Raw genomic sequence first — 18,585 nt, 5'->3', positions numbered from 1 at the left:
TTATGTTTTGTTGCAGGCTTCCAAATTAAACAGACCTCCGTTAGACTTTGGTGTCAGTAACCTCAAACACAAATTCTCTTTGATGTCGAATTACTGTAATGTTTCAAATTGTTTCTGTCCATGTGAGGGGAAATGATAAAACACTGGGATTTTTAGTTGTTTGGATGTCAGTGTGCCAACCGCTAAACCGAGTCCCACCAGGGGGGGCTATTGAGCTACTGAAGCCCACGTAAATGAAGGATCTGTCTGTGGCTGTGACAAAAAAAAAAATTAAGACATCTGGTTTTGCGATAGTAATGACTTCACTGTGGTGTAAAGTCCTAATGTATTCATCTACATAGCTGAACTTAACAAATAGGCTGTAGTTGATAATCACAATGCCTCTCCAACACAGGGAGCTCTCGCTGAAAACCCTGAGTTGAAAGTCCCATTGCTGAGCCGGTCAAGTTATTTTCAGTGTTCCTATGAGGCCGGTCAGTGGAAAAAGGAGGAGGAGGAAGGGGAGCATAGAGAGAGAGAGAAAGAGAGAGAGAGAGAGAGAGAAAGAGAAAGAGAGAGAGAGAGCATCATACCTTTATGTAAATGTCGTCTCATGCAAACCGCGTTCACATAGAGCTGTCATGAATCTTTGCTCCTGCCCCCAGTTTTTCTGATTTTTGGCTGTTCATTAATGTAGGACATGTTTTTTTCAACGTACATCACGATTACAGTTTCTCCGTGACACATTCCTGGATGTTGGGTTGCCACCGAGACAGCTGAACAGTGTTTCCTTAACCTTTTGTCCTTGTGGTGTGCGAGCTACGCTGATCGCTCTTAGTTGTTTGGCAGGTCTTATGATGCCCATCACAACTGAGGGTTGCATCTTGTGTTAAACCCAGGGGCCATGACCCAGTCTCACTCTGTGGTGTAATGTTTACATCCTGGGGTATTTCTCTCCAGCCTAACTGATTGTCCAGGCCCTTGGGGGTATTTTTTTTCCCTTCACACTCATAAAAAGCTCTGCGTGTCCGTTACTTTAAGTACAAGGCCTGGAGGGCACCGAAAGGACAGGCTTGATATGTCTTGCACTGACACTGCTCTGGATAAAACTACAGCCAGTGGTCTGATGAATCTACTGGAGCAGAGACTCACACAAATGTTTCTGTACAAGAGCCAAATGTAAGGAATGAAACGAGACTTGTAAAGATAAAAATTGTGCTCAAGTTAAATCTTGATGCACATTCTGAGGTTGAATCTCAATGCACTGTCAGTGCTTTGTATACCGAGCCCAACTGCGTGCCGTATTAATTTAAAATCAGAGGATGAAGGGGTAGTTTACAGATGAAGCTCACACAGGTGTGTGAAACTGCTTAAACCTAAGAACAAAGCAGTTTAATAACGACAGAAATAATCAAAGGTTTCTTTTTAAAATGTAGTGAACGAGGCCTGAATGTCTCTGCCGTGCAGAAAGCGATTCTTCTCCATTTATTCTTTAAGCAAGTGCAGTTCAAAAAGTTTCACGATGTTATCATTTCACTCAAAGTTCAGGGTGAAGCAGCAGCAAAATATCAAGTAAGCATCAACTTAAAAAAAAAAAAGAAAAAAAAAAAAAGGTGCTTGTGCTGCAATGGTATAAATATTTCTCTGCTGTTTTGTCAAGAAGGATGAATTTAACCTCCTCATGATGCTGGATGACGACGTGCTCTCCCAGTTTTGTGTTAAATCAGGCCCCTACATTTTTTTTTTTTCCTGCCTTTTAATTGAATCTGTGCGGTATGGATGGATGGGACCCGGGTCCAGTCTGTGGTTGCTGAGACGTATCATTCCTAATGCCTGTGTGTAATAGACCTTTACTGACTGCTTTGCTCTGCCTCCACAGATTGATTGTATTGATTTATTCAGGTTACCATTGATACTATGAGAAGTGTTACTGACCCGCATCATACCGGGTCAGAAGCTACAATGACCTTTATTACTGGCCATATCTCTTATGGGGACAACAATATTCAGTTGGTGGTGGCATTCACTGTTTTAAATAGAAAACAGCCAAATTCAATGTGATTTATTACCCTGACTGTGATTATCAATATTATTATTTTCATTATATTTTGCCCAACAGTTCTGATGTGTTTTAAATGTGTTTCAATTTACTGTCCGGTTTCTGTTGATACTGCTTGCATGGGGAGTTTGCTTAGTTACTCACAGGCTGGGAGAATGCTACTTTTCCAAGATTTTCTCTACTTTTCTCTTTGCCTCCTGAAGGACTGAAGAAAGTTCGTAATCCGGATCGAATGTACAGATCAGCAGTGTGTTATGCTGGCCATGGTCCACCTAAGAGTATCAGTGATGACACAGAGACGAACAGTAAGAGTCAGTTATTAATACTGCATTGCTGCTCCGAGAGGCCACTAGCTGGCCAATCTATTATTCATTCATCAATTCATTTATTTACTTCTTGATTTCATCCGTGCCCATGCCCCCTCTCCCCTCTCTCTCTCCCCACCCACCACCCTTTTTTCTTTTCCTCCAACATAACACCTCCTCCGGCTGCTCTGTTGATTGAAGTGTCTGCTTTACGGGATCACGCTGTCAATAGCTGAAGTGTTGTCGTTAACTAAGAGTGATTGTTTCAGGTTGAGGCCAGGGGATCAGGACCTGAGCAGACCCTCAGAGGGAAAGCTTACGCTTTGAGCCATCAATTATGGCCCTGTACTTGCCTTTTTCTTTGTTTCTCTTAAACCTGCACTTGGTAGAGGGGGGGTGGGGGGTGTCAAGTCAAGTGAACAATAGGACTTTAAAAAAAATGTTGCAAAATTATAAATTGTGTACAACCAACATATTTATGCATTGCTCGTAAAAAAAAAAAAAAAAAAAAAAAAAATCAGCATCCTATGATATTTTCTTCCTTCAAATGAATTGAATATTCGCCTCGGCCTCCCTCTCATTACACTTGGGGTCTGTGAGGGCTACAGACCAGGGGCAAAGAACAAAGACAACACAACATCACAGCTGAGGTTTTTATGACTTGTAAAAACCAGCTTCTGTGGGAATTGCTTCAGTGCAAGTCTGCGCACACAAGTGCTATTTTCTGTCAAGACCAAAACAAATCAGTCAGAAATATAGGCCAAAGTCTTGACTGTATTTGTGGTGATTTCCCCTTCATTCCTCTTTAGAGAATGTGTCTAAATTTGAGCCTCTGTCTGCATCCATTGAAAAAAAAACAAAAAACCTGTATTCATTGTTAATGAATGCACCAGTCTCTTTGCTGCTGGAAGACTCTGTTGATCTAGACTAGAAACTCGGTAATTAAGTGTGCTCATCTATTGTCGTTTATAAATAGAGAGTCTGAAATCACCCCAACCCCTTGTTAGACTCCTCACTCGATATCTGTCACTGGAAGAGCTCTGCTGCACCGAATCGTTTTGGTATTTTGAACGGAGAATGTTTTGAGAGACTTAATGGCAGGGGACTGCTTGTGCAGATCTATGAAACAGGGATGCAGACTGTAACGGGGACATTGTTGATAGACTTTTGCGTTACCCCCTCATGTGTGACGGCTGTGACTGACAATACGTTTTGCCGCTCTTGCTATTTCCCCTCTTGTTATTGCGTGGTATTACAGTATGCTGTAACCATGTCAAACTCCCTGTTTAATGCGTTCAGCCCGGAGGTTCTTTCTGCCTACCAGGACACTCTGCAGCAGAGCACAGAAGCTCAAACAGGCAGGTAAACCATTGATCTGAGTAATCGTCTGAGTAATTGTGGGAGTAGTTATGATACAGAAAGAAGGGCTTTGTTTGTGTGCATGTGTAAGCAAGAGGGAGAAAGTGAAAGAGAACAAGGGAGCGAGAGAGACCTCACCTCTGCTCTCCTTGAGATGGGATTTTTATGGATGGGTGAGCTTGGTGAGGGCTGAGAACACATAAAGAGTCATTTTCAGTTTGTTGCAGGCAGTTAACCATGTGTGCATGTTTGTTGAACTTCCAGTAATAGGCCTTGCCTTTTCCTTTTTTTTTTTTTTTTTTTTAGCTGTTTGACTTTTCGACAGTTTCCTTATTATGCTATTTTACACTACACTACCATAATGTGTCCGGCGTGTAGCCATTGAGGGAATGTAAACAGTCTTAATTGCAAACAACGAAAGCTGCCACACTGCACATCTTGCATCTTGTCTAGTTGTAGCACAATTGCATACGTCCAGCGAGATTCAGTGTAATTCAAATCTCTCACTGGCATCCAGACTCTTTCGATCTTTCCCGGTGGGAAATAACACATTCTGCGTCTTTCACACCAGCTGTTGTGTGCATTGCAGGTCAAACCCTCATACTAGATGCTATCGCTAGAAGCCATGTAATGTTCTCTTTGTTTTAGCTTTACTGTAACATGGCAGCACCACGGTGAACTTCACCAAGACTTTTTTGTGTGTGTGTGTGTGTGTGTGTGTGTGTGTGTGTGTGCGCGCTTGTGGGCGGTTAGTCATTTCAATGTTGGAGTGTTATCGAACAGGCTACGGGCCAAATGATAAAGATAATTGGTTTTCTCAGTCCTACACTAACACATGGCTATTTTAAGTCGACATACTCCGCTCCATGTCCCCATCAAGAGCCATCAGGCTGTAGGGAGACCGGCCCCTGGACGATAGGCGTCATTGTCATTACTGCCAGGGAAATTTGACACCGCTGAAATTGTCTTGTGTTGTTGTAAAGCTCAGCTGAGGAGCTCCCACAAGTACTCGGCTATAGACTTTGATCTAATCAAGTGTTCTGTTCACTTGTGGCCAAATACCACCAGGCTTCTTTGCTGATGCAGTATAAAATCATTGATATTGATATTGAAGGTCTGTGCAAATGACTTTGTATTTGTGTAATATTTTGCAACATCTCAATCCTCTTGAAATGAGTGGTTTTAGACTTACCGCGTAAAATGTGTCAAAATGGAAATTCTGTCTCAGAGCAAATTCTGTGATTCTTTGATTCTTTTTTTTTTTTTTTTTTTAAACTTTATAAAGTTCATTACATATTAGCAGTTAATACATATTTAGATTTAATCATCGCCTTTTAAACATTTTCAACGACCGTGGTAGTCATGATGTTTGGCCACAAATAGTTTTTGACATCCGTGAGAATTTGGGGAAATAACAGTTTGCTCATCTGAAAGCTGCTGAGGGAAATATCCAAATTCCTGTCAAATTCACAGCCACGGCGTCCTGCAGGTTAACCCCCCCCCCCTCCCCCCTCTCCCTCTTTACCTTTCCTCCTCATCCTGTCACGTCTCACAACCAGATTGAATGCTTTTAATTGACAGCATGATATCAGCGGACCACTCCCAACCCCCCACCCCCTCCAAACCCCTCCTTCCCCCGGCTGTCCGAGTTCATCTCTGCTTCACGTTTGACCGCATGTTTTTGTCTCGATAGTTTTAGGTCCAGCATCAGGTCCACTGTCACCGGACCGGTTTGACATCTGGCCTCCTATAGATCTGGTCATCAGAACAGCTGCATGACACCTCCTACACATGCCAACTGTAGATTGTCATATTTTTCTCCATGCCCATGCATTTCATTGATAATATTCTTTCCACATACATCATTGCATTGTGTATGCTGTCGAAACTGCATGTAAGTAGACTGTGATATTTTTCTTTGCATGCTGCAAATTAAAAAGCATTTATGTCTTTGTTCCTTCACGTCTACTGTAATATGCTTTTATGTTTTTGTTGGTGATGCATGTTTTGTTTTTTTGTACACTTAAAGATAATGGCTTTTTCTTTTTATATTTTCTGTCAAATCCTCTGCAATTGATGCAAATACAATGATTCAAAGAATACGTGTTTCTGTCCTTCTTACTCTGTCTATATGAGCCATTAAGTGACCAGAATATCTCAAGCCTCTTTAAAAAAAAATAATAAAAAAAATCTACTGGAGCAAAAAACATTGTTTGTTAAAAAGGGTGTAACACATGAAAGCTTCACCAGGTAAATGCAGCTCATTTTTTTTTAATCTTTAAAAGCAGAGTCAACAAATAAAAGGAGGTCTCTTCAGTTAAACAAAAGAAAAAAAAAAAATCCTCATCAGGAAATATGCCAGCAATTGTTGCAGGATGTTGAAGTGATGGGACGCGTGACCATCATTAGAGTAGACTTTTGGTGTGAGGGCTCCTTCGTGAAGTTGGACAGGTTTTTTTTTTTTTTAAATTTTCTATAACTTGTGGTGAATAGAGTTTACTTGTACCAGATTGAAGGAGGACATATTTGTTTCTGGTAGTTTGACATTTTGTCACCGCAGTTGATGAAATACGTGTGAGCTCAACTCATTTGGCTGACCAAGCTAATTTTGGAAGCTCAACTCTCAGGGGCGTTTTGGTCCAGTCCAGTGGATAGCTGTCATCCAACGTAACGGTAACAGAAATCACCGTAGGCCTAATTCATTTTCACAGCACTTCTTTCTGGACAAACACGAGGGCCAAAAGTCCTAAGGGGCAGATTTTTTTTTTTTTTTTTTTTTTTACAGCGCTCCTCACATCCAGACGCCGCATTAGCCACTGAACTGTTGTTGAAAATGTTTGCATTCAAACAGTTACTTTGGATATGCACCGCCAGCAGCGATTTTGTTGAATGATCTATTGCCAAAACATTAGCTTGCAATTTCTCCACAATGTGGGCACAGATTAAAAAGAAAAACTGTCACTCCCAGAGCGCTCCGAGACAGAGACGGAAGAGAGAGGGTTTTGCGTTCAGGGCTCAGATATTGATTAAAGATTTGTTTTTGTCAGCCTTTCCAGTCTCATGACCCTCGCTCTCATCTCTGGGGTGGGGCCGGAGCAAGCTAGCATGACAGATACCCTTAAATTCGGCCCGAGTGTTTGCTTAGCAGCCAGGATCAGTGATAATCCAAACATCAGCACAGAGAAATATATGTCTTTATACCCACTCGGCAGCGGGTGATGTGAATTATGAAGCGGCATGCACAGGATGCCGCCGTGCAAGCACGCACATGGCCTGTGACGACACCGTTGAAAGCCGCAGACCTCTCGTCTCTGCATTGAGAGGCGTTCCTCTCCCTGTTTAGCTTTTTTTTTGTACGTGAGCTCGCTCATCAAGACTTAGGGTGTAATTGGCTCCAGTGTGCCAGCTCGGCTCAGCACATCCTCTCACGTAACAAGCTCCGGTATCAGCCTGTCTTGCACTTTAGTGTTTTACAACCAAATAGTAGTTTTCTGTGTATCCCTCTCTTGGCTGATGCGTAAGCAGTCATTAAGCCTGCTGTTTAGACTCCAAAATAAATATTAAACCTTACAGGGGAGTCTGCAGGAAATGCAAAGAAGCAGAGTTCTTTTCAGGCTTTGATCAGCTACTGGTTAAAAAAAAAAAAAGAAACTACATTTACATTTTCAAAGCCATATTTTTGTTGGTAATTTGTTGTTTATGCACTGATGAAATCAGACAATTTGATTAGGAAGAGCCTGTCCATGTTCTGTAAACTTATTCCAAATTTGGCAACCAAGCTTTTCCCCTTGGGGCTGTTTTTCAGCCGATGCACTAACCACAGAATATGTGGATTTCAATTCCACAGTGGACAGATCTTTAATTAGTAAGTGATACTTTGTTGGAACGCTCACAGTTCCTCTTTCACATCGGTGGAAATGCCCCGTGGAAGGAACAGAAGACATATACCGTCTCGGATATTATTAGTGTGGATAAATAGCATCTGGGAGAACGAAACAGTTTAGAGTTATGAGAGCCCAGCTCTGTAGAAAGGAAACCTCTGTTATGTTGAGTTGACTTTTGTGTGCTTTGAGGGCCTCGTAAGAAACGTTCTGGTGTAAAAACAAGCCCCCCCTTCAAGTTAGACAAGGACTCCCATATTAGAGAAGGCCAACGCTGAAGTGCCACATCTAAAACACATGGTTTATTTAAAAGCAAAAGGCGCAGCGCTCTGTTGGAGACATGACAGTAGTTAGGCTGTTCTTCTAAGAAAAATACAATCAGAGACAAAACCTTGATCGCAGTGTTCAGATAGTATGAGGTCTCGGTTGTTTATTGACCTTGTGTTAACACGCCAAATAGCTTGTTTTTCTGCAAAGTTTTGTGTTCATCCAGCTGCAAAAATAAACACCAACACGCTTGTCTTAATGAATTAATATGCGACGCAAGTCCATCACGCTGTTGACGATTGCAGAATGTGGCTTATTGGATATTGTGAAATTACATGCAGCTAAAATTCCCGATCAGTAGATTTATTCTACAAATCCTGAGCTGTCACTGTCACTGTCTGAAATCCATGATCCATAGACATCAACAGATACTTGGCGATGCTCCCTGGCGGTGCTCTGCCAGGCCTGTACCGCAGCCATACTCATTTCTTGCTTGTTTTGAGGGCTTTTTTTTTGCCTTCAGTCTGGTCTGCAGTAAGTGAAACACATGCTCAGTTGGATTGAGGTCAGCTGACAGACTCATTGCGAAGATTATCAAACACTAAAACCCTGCACTTTAAACCCACAGTTTTTGAGCTATATTATATGCAATGAGCTGGAGAAATTATAATAACTGCACAGTTAATCCCCCCCCCCCCAATAGATACAACATAAATTAAAATACATTCATACCTGCAAACTCGTCGCTTTTCAGCACAATCGCTGCTAGTATCAACCAGGTCCTATCTCGTAAATCCTGTGGATCTAAGAGTTATTGAAAATTATAGTAATAGTGTAGGGAAGGTACACTTTTATTTTTGTATTAAACTTAACTTGCATTGCTACTCGTCATATTTTGACCAAAAACGGTGAATAAAAAGACTTGGGACCGAGGGGGTGGGGGGGGCAACTACTCTAGGCCTCAGCCCGGACATGCACCGAAACTGAAACTATTTTCATCAAAATATAAAGAGACGAATAGTTTATGCGACTATCATAAACTTACACTTGTTTTTGTTTTTTTTTGTTTTTTTAACCAGCGCCTAATAGTAGCGCGTTACTTTAGCCAGAAGGTGGCAGTCATGTATCTCGAAGCTGTAAACAGCCACTTAACTGTCAAACGTAGGCGAAGAAGAATTTACCCAAGCAAGCATGTGTCTGGAAAATGTGGACAGCGACAGTGAGAGGAGATGAAGCTTGTAGAGAAAAAGGAGAAACGTGCAAAGTTTATAACTCTTTAAAAACAATTTTTTTTTCTAGATATATTAATGCATTTATTTCTTTGTGTTTTGTTTTGTAAGGGGATAGGTTACTCTGGTCCACACTCAAATACATTAGGTGGCGGTAATGCACCTTTCGCTGGATGCCATCCGCCATAAAACTTCAAAAGAATGAGAAGTTTCCAACTCGAGCGATCAGCATGTTTAGTGAGGAACGCCTTCAAAAAAAAAATAAATAAAATCTACGAAAATGAGACGCGGGGCAAAGTTTACCAGGTAAAGCACAAGTTTAACGTTTGAGAGCAAGGCAACGAGCAGACAAGTCCATCAACGCATCAGCAACCAGTTTGGCATCGGGATAAGTAAGTTTGATGTTGCAGAGAGAACAACGGCCCTTATATCAGATATGATAATTAAAGCAATAATTCCTATCGGCGAAGGTTGTGGAGGTTTGCTCGCATTTGTTCAGCCTGTTTGTCCGCGAATATTGAAGTATTTTTTTTGTGCTTAAAATGCCCATTCTTTATGAACAATCAAACATTAAGTTGAATAAATGACATTTAATTGGTTTCAAATTTATTTATTTTATATTGTAGAAGAGTTATATTATTTCTTTATTACTTTATTATATTATTATATATATATATATATATATTTTTTTTTTAATGAATACATTCACGGGAAATATTTGTAAACTTTTGTGCCACAACTGTTTGCAAAAATAACACCTGATTATGAACTGGGCTGTTGTGACAAAGTCTTTATAACACAGTTGTATATTTTATCATTCAGTATCTTCACAGGATACACATTAGTAATCCAATCATTCTCCAGTTTTGGTGAAAACCTGATTTCAGAAGCATCCATGTAAGGTTAGGGGATTAAGACAAACCCAGTTAACACCTTGACGGTCCTGCAGGGTTTACGTAGGCTGCTTTGTTGCTTGGGGGGGGAGGGGGGGGTTATTAGCTGACAAATACAAGGCTGGCATTTTAAAGTAAAATGCAACTATGTTGCAGTTGTGTCACCTTTTCATCTGCACAGCATACTGAACTCAGATTAATTTAGGATAATTCAGGGCTGTTAGTGGCCGAGAGTTGTAGAGCCAAAAGTACTTTGCTAAAAAAAAAAAAATTGTTTTGCAATTACCAGTGTAATGTTACGGTTATCGAATGAGTAAAGCCAAGTGATGGATTTTACTACATTTGTCAAAATCCTCTGTGCTGCTCTCATCCTGTAACATTTTAGCCTGCTGGCAGACCGAGTAGACATATCCTCCTACAATAGATTTCTATCTCAACTCTGCTGGTGAGAAAATCCTCTACATACTTGAGACGGGTGTTGGTGGTGTCATACTAGGGTGTGCCAGAGGGTAGCATTAAATCCTAAATAATCTGTGCAGAGACTGACTTGCCGTATGTATCTGATGCTCCTGTCTGTCAGTTGCAAAGAGCAAATCGTCAGAGCACACGTTGTAGGATGGGAGACGGTCAAGACCTTGTTCTGAAGTATTTGGCTGTGCTTTTGAACAATATGTTTCTTGCTTAAGTTTCAAGTTGTTGCTGTATAATAAATACGCTACACGTTAAAAAAAAAAAAAATACAAGAACACACTTCCTTCTTTTTTTTTTCTGTTGCACCTCTGCTCATTCAGGTGCAGCGTGTTTTTCAGTTTTGACAGTGAGACGGCTCCTGTGGCACCTGGGAGCAGATGCCGTCTGTGATTGTTAATTGGGCGAAGCGAATGATTACAGATACCCGTGCAGCTCATATAAAACAGAGTCTACATGTAGCATTATAGACGGGTACAGCAGATACTACCGATCTGCTCTGGCATCCCTCTGGGAGCGATGACGTTCCACATTCTACTTCGAGCCAGCTCCATCGAGTGTGTATTAAGTGTGTGCAGTAGCAAGCAAACTGCAGACACTCTTGGTATATCCTCATAATGAAGTGCACTACTGGATTATTTGTATTGGCTTTATAGTGGTATTTTGCTTTGGTTGAACTTTTTCTCTTTTTTTTCTACACTCGACCACTGATATTAGCTACCCGAGGGATCCATAGTCAGCACTCATATTCAGGCTCCCCCCCCTCCCCATCTCTCGCTTTACTTGCCTATTTCCCCCTAACCTACAGTTATATAAATATGAAAGGATGCAGCTCAGTCTAGGATATTTGTTTTCTTGTTGTAATTTATTTTCAAGCTATATTGTATTACGGATAAATGCAGTATTTTGCATTACCTTTAGTGAATTTATTTACATTCAATTTGCACACATTAAAGTTGAATAATAGATTCATTTTTACATGCTGTAACATTACCTGGATTAACTAACTCCCTATCCGAGATTTGCAGCGTTGGTCTTTAGGTAATAGTGGTATAAAAAAAAGATTAGAAGCTTAGAGTTTGTGAGAATAAGGGACAGGAAGAATACAAACTTTACTGGCAGCTACAGAGACAATAAAACCTATTATTGTTGGCTCGCTTTCTCTTCATGCTAAAATATTTCCTCAGTGCCACAGCATGACCTAAGTCTCAGTTCACCCTTTCTTATGAAACCATTCCCCTTTTCCACACAGACTTGTTCCACCTGATTCTACTGTATGTTTTTACTGAAATGTCTCCAGCTTTAAAAAGGTCCCTCTTTCATCCCGCTATGATTGACAATCACAGCTTTTTGCATTTTTACTAATTGTCTTTAATAATATCCCTGCTTAGAATACCCTTATTTTATATGCCAGTCACTGAAATTATTGACACTTAAGCCCATATCTCATACTGTGATTAAAAAAAGCAACCCAGGATTATAATAGGTTTTCTTCATGATATTGTAAATTCAACATGTTTTTTTTTTTTCTCCCTAAACAAATATAATTACTTCATGCTTAAGCCATCTGCATATTTGAGCAAGAAGAAAGCAGTGGAATGAAATGAACATTTGAATGCATCCATGCAAGAGGGTGTCTTTAAACATTACTGTTTTATAATTCTTGGGAGCTGATCGTGAACTGTGAATTATAGATTGAACCACATACATTATGATGTAAGCATCGGGCCCGGTAATTGTAATTATTTCCCCCGAATAATATAGCATATTGTGCAGCACACTATTTCCCATGCTAAATCTCCATACACTATAAAATCACTCAAGGGTGTTTATTGTGTCGAAATAATGAATAGACACAGCCTTTACAAGTTGACAGTGAAAAATGTCTGTTCAACTCCCCTGATAGAATGCGTTTCACAGTAAAATAATTTAGCCGACCACAAACTAAAATGTATGCAATACTGGTATTCTTAAATTAATTTCCTAATTCAGTTGGGGATAGTTACATTATAGTCAGCGTTTTGCTGCAGAGAGCCTGATATACTGATGAAGAGGGAGACGAGCAAGTCAATAAGGTATGAAGCCTGTGCTAAATATTCTGTATTGTCTCGCTCTTGTTGCAGATGAACATGGACATTTGAAAATATACCTGCCGAAGAAGCTGCTTGAATGTCTACCAAAATGCACCTCGCTGCCAAAGGAGAGACACCGGTGGAACACTAATGAGGTAAGAACATTGCTTCTTATCGTACCGCTCTCTGCTAAATCCATCTCTTTACGGAGATACCTGTCCACGGGACACGCTGTTCTCTCAGGCCCCTTTTTTAGACAGATTTATAAGTCATGTGAACTCTCCTCAAAACAACATCACAGCAACGTGTGAGGTTCCCCATTGCATCAAACATATCCCCACAGAACAAAACCCCGTTCTCTCATTCGCTTGCATTGGCCACATGTTTAAATATGTCACGTGAGAACAGTGAGCCTGCGACTTATTTCATGCATTTAAACATCTTAGGTTCAGTTAATGCTCTCCTGTCAGGTTACTGCTGCACAATTTATCACCACTCATCATAACTCGAGTGTATGAAAGGTTTTCTAGGATTTGTTATTTTTCAATTCATGTTTTTTGATTTTGTTTTATATTTATTATTTATTACATTTAAAGTGCACCTCCAGACACATTCCTTTGCAATCATTTTAAGGGAAATGATTTTAAAATTGATTGTCTTCTATTGACCCACAGCTTCCTTTTGATGTTTTTTTTTTTTGGGTTGAGCTGTATCACAAAGTCTTTCCCCAACATGGATAATTCATTGCTATCCTTACTCTGCATGGATAGCCTGACCTTTAATTGTGATACAGTTTGTTCTCGGGTGGATTAGAAGAATAAACTATGAAGTAGACAAAACCTTCTCTCCCTCTATCCTCACGTTTATCTCAGACGATTGCAAAAGGTCTCTGAGCGTGTGTTTTTGTGTTTACTATAGATTTTGCTGTGCTCATTCTGCGAGGAAACCCTGTTTGGCATAAATCGAAGGTTAACGTCAATTGCACGTTGAGTCTTATTCACAAAACTTCACTCGCTGTATTTAGCAAGCATTATGAGGGGCTCAATGTGTAAACATAAATAGTGTTTGGCATTGACGCTGTAAAAGCTCAAGGTGTCTCATATTTCATGTTTGCATCACATTAGTTAATGATAGTCTATCACTTTCTTTTTTCTATTCCACATCAAACGTGTTTTGATTTTGTTAGACTTCACAGATGGCCTCTGTTCTCCTTTTTCTTTACCTAAATACCAGATATTTCTAATATTTTTCTGGCACCTTATCATTTATTTATGAAGTTACACTTATTCCAAAATGGGTGGAATTTAAAGTCTCCCCGAAAGTTGCATATTAGCTACTGCTGTCTAACTCTACCGCATGCCTGTAGTTGGTCAATATGTAGACATCAGTAACTTCATTTCTTTTGGTATTTTGTCTAATTAAATGTGAACTAACATACACATTTTTGAATACATCTCAAAATACATAAGAAAACACGTTCATTTTCAATATTCCTCGCGATCCATTATTCACGCAGGAATCGATTTGCTCTCGGATAATTTTAAAGTGCACACCAGCATACTCACGAGTCTTAAACATGTTATACTGTATCTCCCCAACAGGGACTTGTGTTGCTTCATTTGCCTCACAGCTCATTTGTCAGCCTGCTCTCTTCCTCCAGGGATAGGTTGATGAATTTATTGCTTTCATTTCTGCTATTGATAGATGGAAAAACCGGTTCTTCTTCTCGCAGAATAAGTGGTAGTAATTAGACATAAGAACACTCCATGACAAATCTTAGAAACCAATATGCAAAAATCAGCCATCCATGCTTTTGATTAACAAATTGTGACCATATAAATATAGTCATCTGCAGTGATGAAAGTTAATTGACTGAAAAACAACCAGATGATAAGGCACCAGGCAGGCTCGCTTCTAAGAAACAGGATATTCTAAAAGACAATCTGTCGGTGACATACAGTAAAATATTATTTTCCACTCATTCTGTCGTCAGTATATTTTATAAAATAATTGAGGGGATTAAGTTATCTGTGGTATAAGACTTGTAGAAGACAAAATTACAGTGGCGATTATCACAGTAAGACATGTGCAGAGTTTCTCGTACTTAACATCACATGCAGTCTTCATCTGAGTCTCTATCTGTCACATCTCTGCTCACTCGGCCTGCTTAAAATATATGTATAATGCCTGTGTGTTTCTAATTGTCTGATGTTGTAACTTGTTTGCCCTGTTTGACCTGCATTGTGCTGCAAGCAGTTGAAATTAATTAACACGGCTTTGAAATTGATCTCAAAATGTAAGTCTAAGCATTTGCTCGGGAATGCTGTCGGCCACAGTTGTTAGCATGTCTTGTCATTTATTACCAAATTGAATAATAACAGACATATTTCAGAAAAAAAAAAAGGACCACGTTGTGTTACTGGGCTGCAGATTCGTCTGTGGATGTTTGGCAGGCTGATAGGAAATTGGAATAAAACTTAGAAAAAGATGGCGGTCTTGGTGTTGTGGTATGCGAGCCAATAGTGTTTTCCAGGGCTGAAGAGAGCAAGGTTACCTTTCCTAAAATCAAGGACGTTTCTTTTTTTTTGTGCACACCATGCAAATCAGACTGTTTGTGCCTCATTGGTGGCAGACAGGCAGGAAGGGAGGGATCAGAAAGGCTCTCGTCGCTGCAACTGTGTGACTCTTACTGAAAGCGACACCTCATCAATTCGGTGCATATTTCGGGCACTACCTCGGCATGCCTAATGCACTAATTTCCCCACTTTTTACGTTTAAGGAATCTGAGTAGTCTGGTGGGTTGAGCAATTATTGTGTGACTTATAACATAGTTATTTTTCTTCCATAGCACTATTTAGGCCATGCAGCTCGGCTACTTCAGGTCTGAAAACAATATTTATTGATATGGTGGAAAGTTTAGGTTGTTTAACATACAGTATTTAGCAGTATTGGAGGCCCACAGGTACATTTAACTGAAATATTTAGAGCCGTGATAATACATCAATTAATCCACTGGTAGAAATTGATTGAAAGCTGTTTTGGTCATTGATTATTGTCATTTTTCAAGCACAAATTCTTCTTGTTCTATATTTTCCTTGTTTTTATGTCGTAATTAATGATATTTTTAGGTTGTGGACAGTTCGGCAAAACAAGAGATGTCACTTTGGTCTCCTAAATATTTGATGTTTTATAGACTTAACAATTAATCAAGAAAGTGATCAGCAGATTATAGAACTGTGTATTTTCATGCTGATTTATGTGGCACAATAACAACAATATTTCAGTGCTTTGTGTTTTTGCCTGGGAATTGAACATTATATGATTTCTTTTAATCATATCTACAGTTCAACTGATACTGCAGATAATTTGTCTCTATAATAGATAAGTAAGCACTCTCAACTCCTCCTTTTCATTGTTGTGTATTTACCATGTCTGTTAGTTGTGAAACTTCACAAATCCTGTGAAATTTCACTTGTTCCTCTCTCGTGCCGCTCACTTCTCGCTGCAGTTGTACATTATTTGCTTCCTGTTCAGTTTTATTTATGAAGACGTGCACACGTCATTTTATTTTTTGGTGGAAATGACGGAGGATACAGCTCGCTGCTTGGAAACTTAAATCTGGGAGGAGAGTGAGTGGGCGGCTGTGGTGTTGCAGGTGAGGTGAAGTGAAGCTAATGCAGAACTATTCATTTCTATCATTCTCATGATTCCCCCGTTCATGAGAAGGTGTGCAGGAATACATTTCAAGCATTTGCTGGAAAATTAGATAAACCAATCCAATCAAAATTCAAGACAGAGGATGGGAATTTAGAAGGTTGAATAGTTGTCTCGTCAGTGAATCACGAGTAGCGTGCAAGGTACGGATATGCTATCAGCCTTCAAATTATCAATGGGAAAGAAGTACCTAGCAGTGCTTGAGAAAAAAAACAACAGGGTTTTATTGAAAGAAATACAAAAGGTGATTGAAATAATGTTTTTTCTGTTGCAATAATCACTGACATTTCTGTGATTTCTCATCTGTCGAAATGAGACAAGATGGTCCCACACTTTATAGTGCCTAAGAAAATAGAAATACTTCCAAGGAGTCTTTATTTACTTTGTTTGTGTCACGGCTCTTTCAGCCATTGATGTCACTGTGCCTCTCAGGTGAGACACCTGGGAACAAATCTTCACAGAATTCCTCTCAGGTCTGCAGCCAGCTCCTATTGTCTGCTTGGTGCTCCGGCGCGATGACCTCTATTTTGCTAGACATTTCGGTTGAGATTAGAATCTTTTTAAAGAAGGACATCTCACACAGGAAGGGCTTCAGGCTTATATCCCTTTCAAGATCAAACAGAGTCAGCCTGATGTTTGGTTATGCTGGCACGAATGTGGTAGGACTTGACTTGTGCTGGGGAATTGCAATTTTTGCCAGGGCTATTTTCAAGATGGACTACTTGCTCTTTGTTTCACTTTAGAGGCTGTGTGTTATTATAGAATCCAAAACAAGTGTATCATCCATTGCGAAAATGCCAGTCAAAGAAAGGAGCTGATTTTATTTAGGCCAGACTTTTCCACTGTACAGTTTGACTTTTCCCCTTACGTACTTCTGTGGCAGCTCTTATGGGCGTAGAGTCTGAATGACAGCATTTAACACTTGCTACTGGAGTCCTGAGGATAAGAGAGTAATATTTTCTATTCCAACACATGCCCAAATGTTGGATTAGACCCCTCCGTGTTAGCCTCCTTGTTGACATAAACCTTGCCGACTTTTAACAAGTGGTTCAAGTGTGACATTATAAAGCATTGACAAACAGAGAAAATTTGCCAATTGTGGAGAAGTGACTATATTCCTAGTCATTCAGTGTTAAAAAGCAGAGGCAGAGGAGTACAGCATGAAGCCTTGGTTGAGGGCGGACACTGGGCCTAAGCTGGTGTGACACCCTCAGCCTTTAATGAACGACACAACGCTCTGAGTACTGTGAGCTCCCACTCAGCTTAGAGGGGGCTGCTTCTGAACTGGTGCTGAACCAAAACAGACAAGAGAGCATCAGCTCAGGCCTCCACCGGCCTGCTACACATTTAATGCCCCTGTCGTCAGGAATAATCCTCTCTGCCTCACGCCGCTGCCAGCAGCAGCACAGCGTGGTGCCTACATGCAATATGCCGGCGCTCAGGACAGAGCAGGAGAACCAGTAGAAACACTTAGTGGACTCACCGGGCAGCGGGTGGAACAGGCAGGGAAGCGCTGATCAAAAACCACAACAAATGAAATTAACAGCGATATCGGATTGACTGTCAGCAACACATAAGATAGGTGCAATACTGACAAGCACAATTGGTTGCAGTGCGGTGTAATCATTCACTCCTTATCTCTGACTGAAACATAATTTGTGTTAACCCCCTCCGTGCCACTGTGATATCCTGGATCCCGCAGTTATGATTTTACCCAGCAATACATGCGCTTGACTATAATTACAGGGAGCAAAGGAATCTTTTTTTTTTTTTTTTTAAATGAATTTATCTGTTCTTTGAGAACAGTAATGACTCTTGTTCAGTATTTTTTTTTAAAAAGAAAAAAAAAGAATTTATAATATGAAAGTTAACACAACCTTGTCACACGTGTTATTAATATATTTTTCATTGAAAATATAATTCTTATGCTATTAAAAAAACTAATCAATTGGGAAACAACAACCATGCAGGCAGTGTACCTTAAAACTACATTGATATTATTGTGTTTAGTGTGTGTGTGTGTGGTGTGTTAGGTTCATGACCAGAACTAAATTTCAGTTTTGCCTGATTTACTGCAGAATGTGTAGGCTACTCATCTGAACTTGTTGCACTTTTAGTGCACTATTATTAATCAGCCTCATTACTCTGCCACATGCAAATGGTCAAAAAGGTCATGTGCCTTTGCATTTATAATGCAAAGTCCTCCTCTGACCGTTGTGTTCCAACTTTAAGCAGGGTTTCCTCCAGGAAACTGATTAGCGTTGAAGATGTAAAAGGGGCAATCAGAACGTTCTGATTAAAACCTGGTTGCCTTCCACTTTTCAGGTAGTTCCCTTGTTTAGCAATGCTCCCTCCCTGC

At 40.1% G+C, this 18,585-nt stretch overlaps 1 protein-coding gene across 10 annotated transcripts in view; it reads left to right on the top strand.

The window, feature by feature from the left end:
- camta1a (calmodulin binding transcription activator 1a) overlaps nucleotides 1-18,585 on the top strand; it is a 284,686-nt gene that overhangs the window by 1,837 nt on the left and 264,264 nt on the right. For 8 of the 10 annotated variants that reach the window (XM_069704353.1, XM_069704349.1, XM_069704351.1 and 5 more), the window contains exons 2-3: nucleotides 2,242-2,343; nucleotides 12,564-12,667. In XM_069704353.1, the coding sequence (XP_069560454.1) occupies nucleotides 2,242-2,343; nucleotides 12,564-12,667 (206 nt within the window). Of the gene's footprint in view, nucleotides 1-2,241; nucleotides 2,344-12,563; nucleotides 12,668-18,585 lie in introns of those variants that run through there. The other 2 variants (XM_069704348.1, XM_069704350.1) reach the window with 2 other exon arrangements.

This window comes from Brachyistius frenatus, unplaced genomic scaffold, assembly GCF_029030835.1.
Source record: "Brachyistius frenatus isolate BFR_SWC_R1_liver_20210118 unplaced genomic scaffold, ASM2903083v1 Contig_50, whole genome shotgun sequence".
Taxonomy (NCBI): Eukaryota; Metazoa; Chordata; class Actinopteri; family Embiotocidae; genus Brachyistius; species Brachyistius frenatus.
This window is presented reverse-complemented; position numbering and strand designations above follow the sequence as displayed.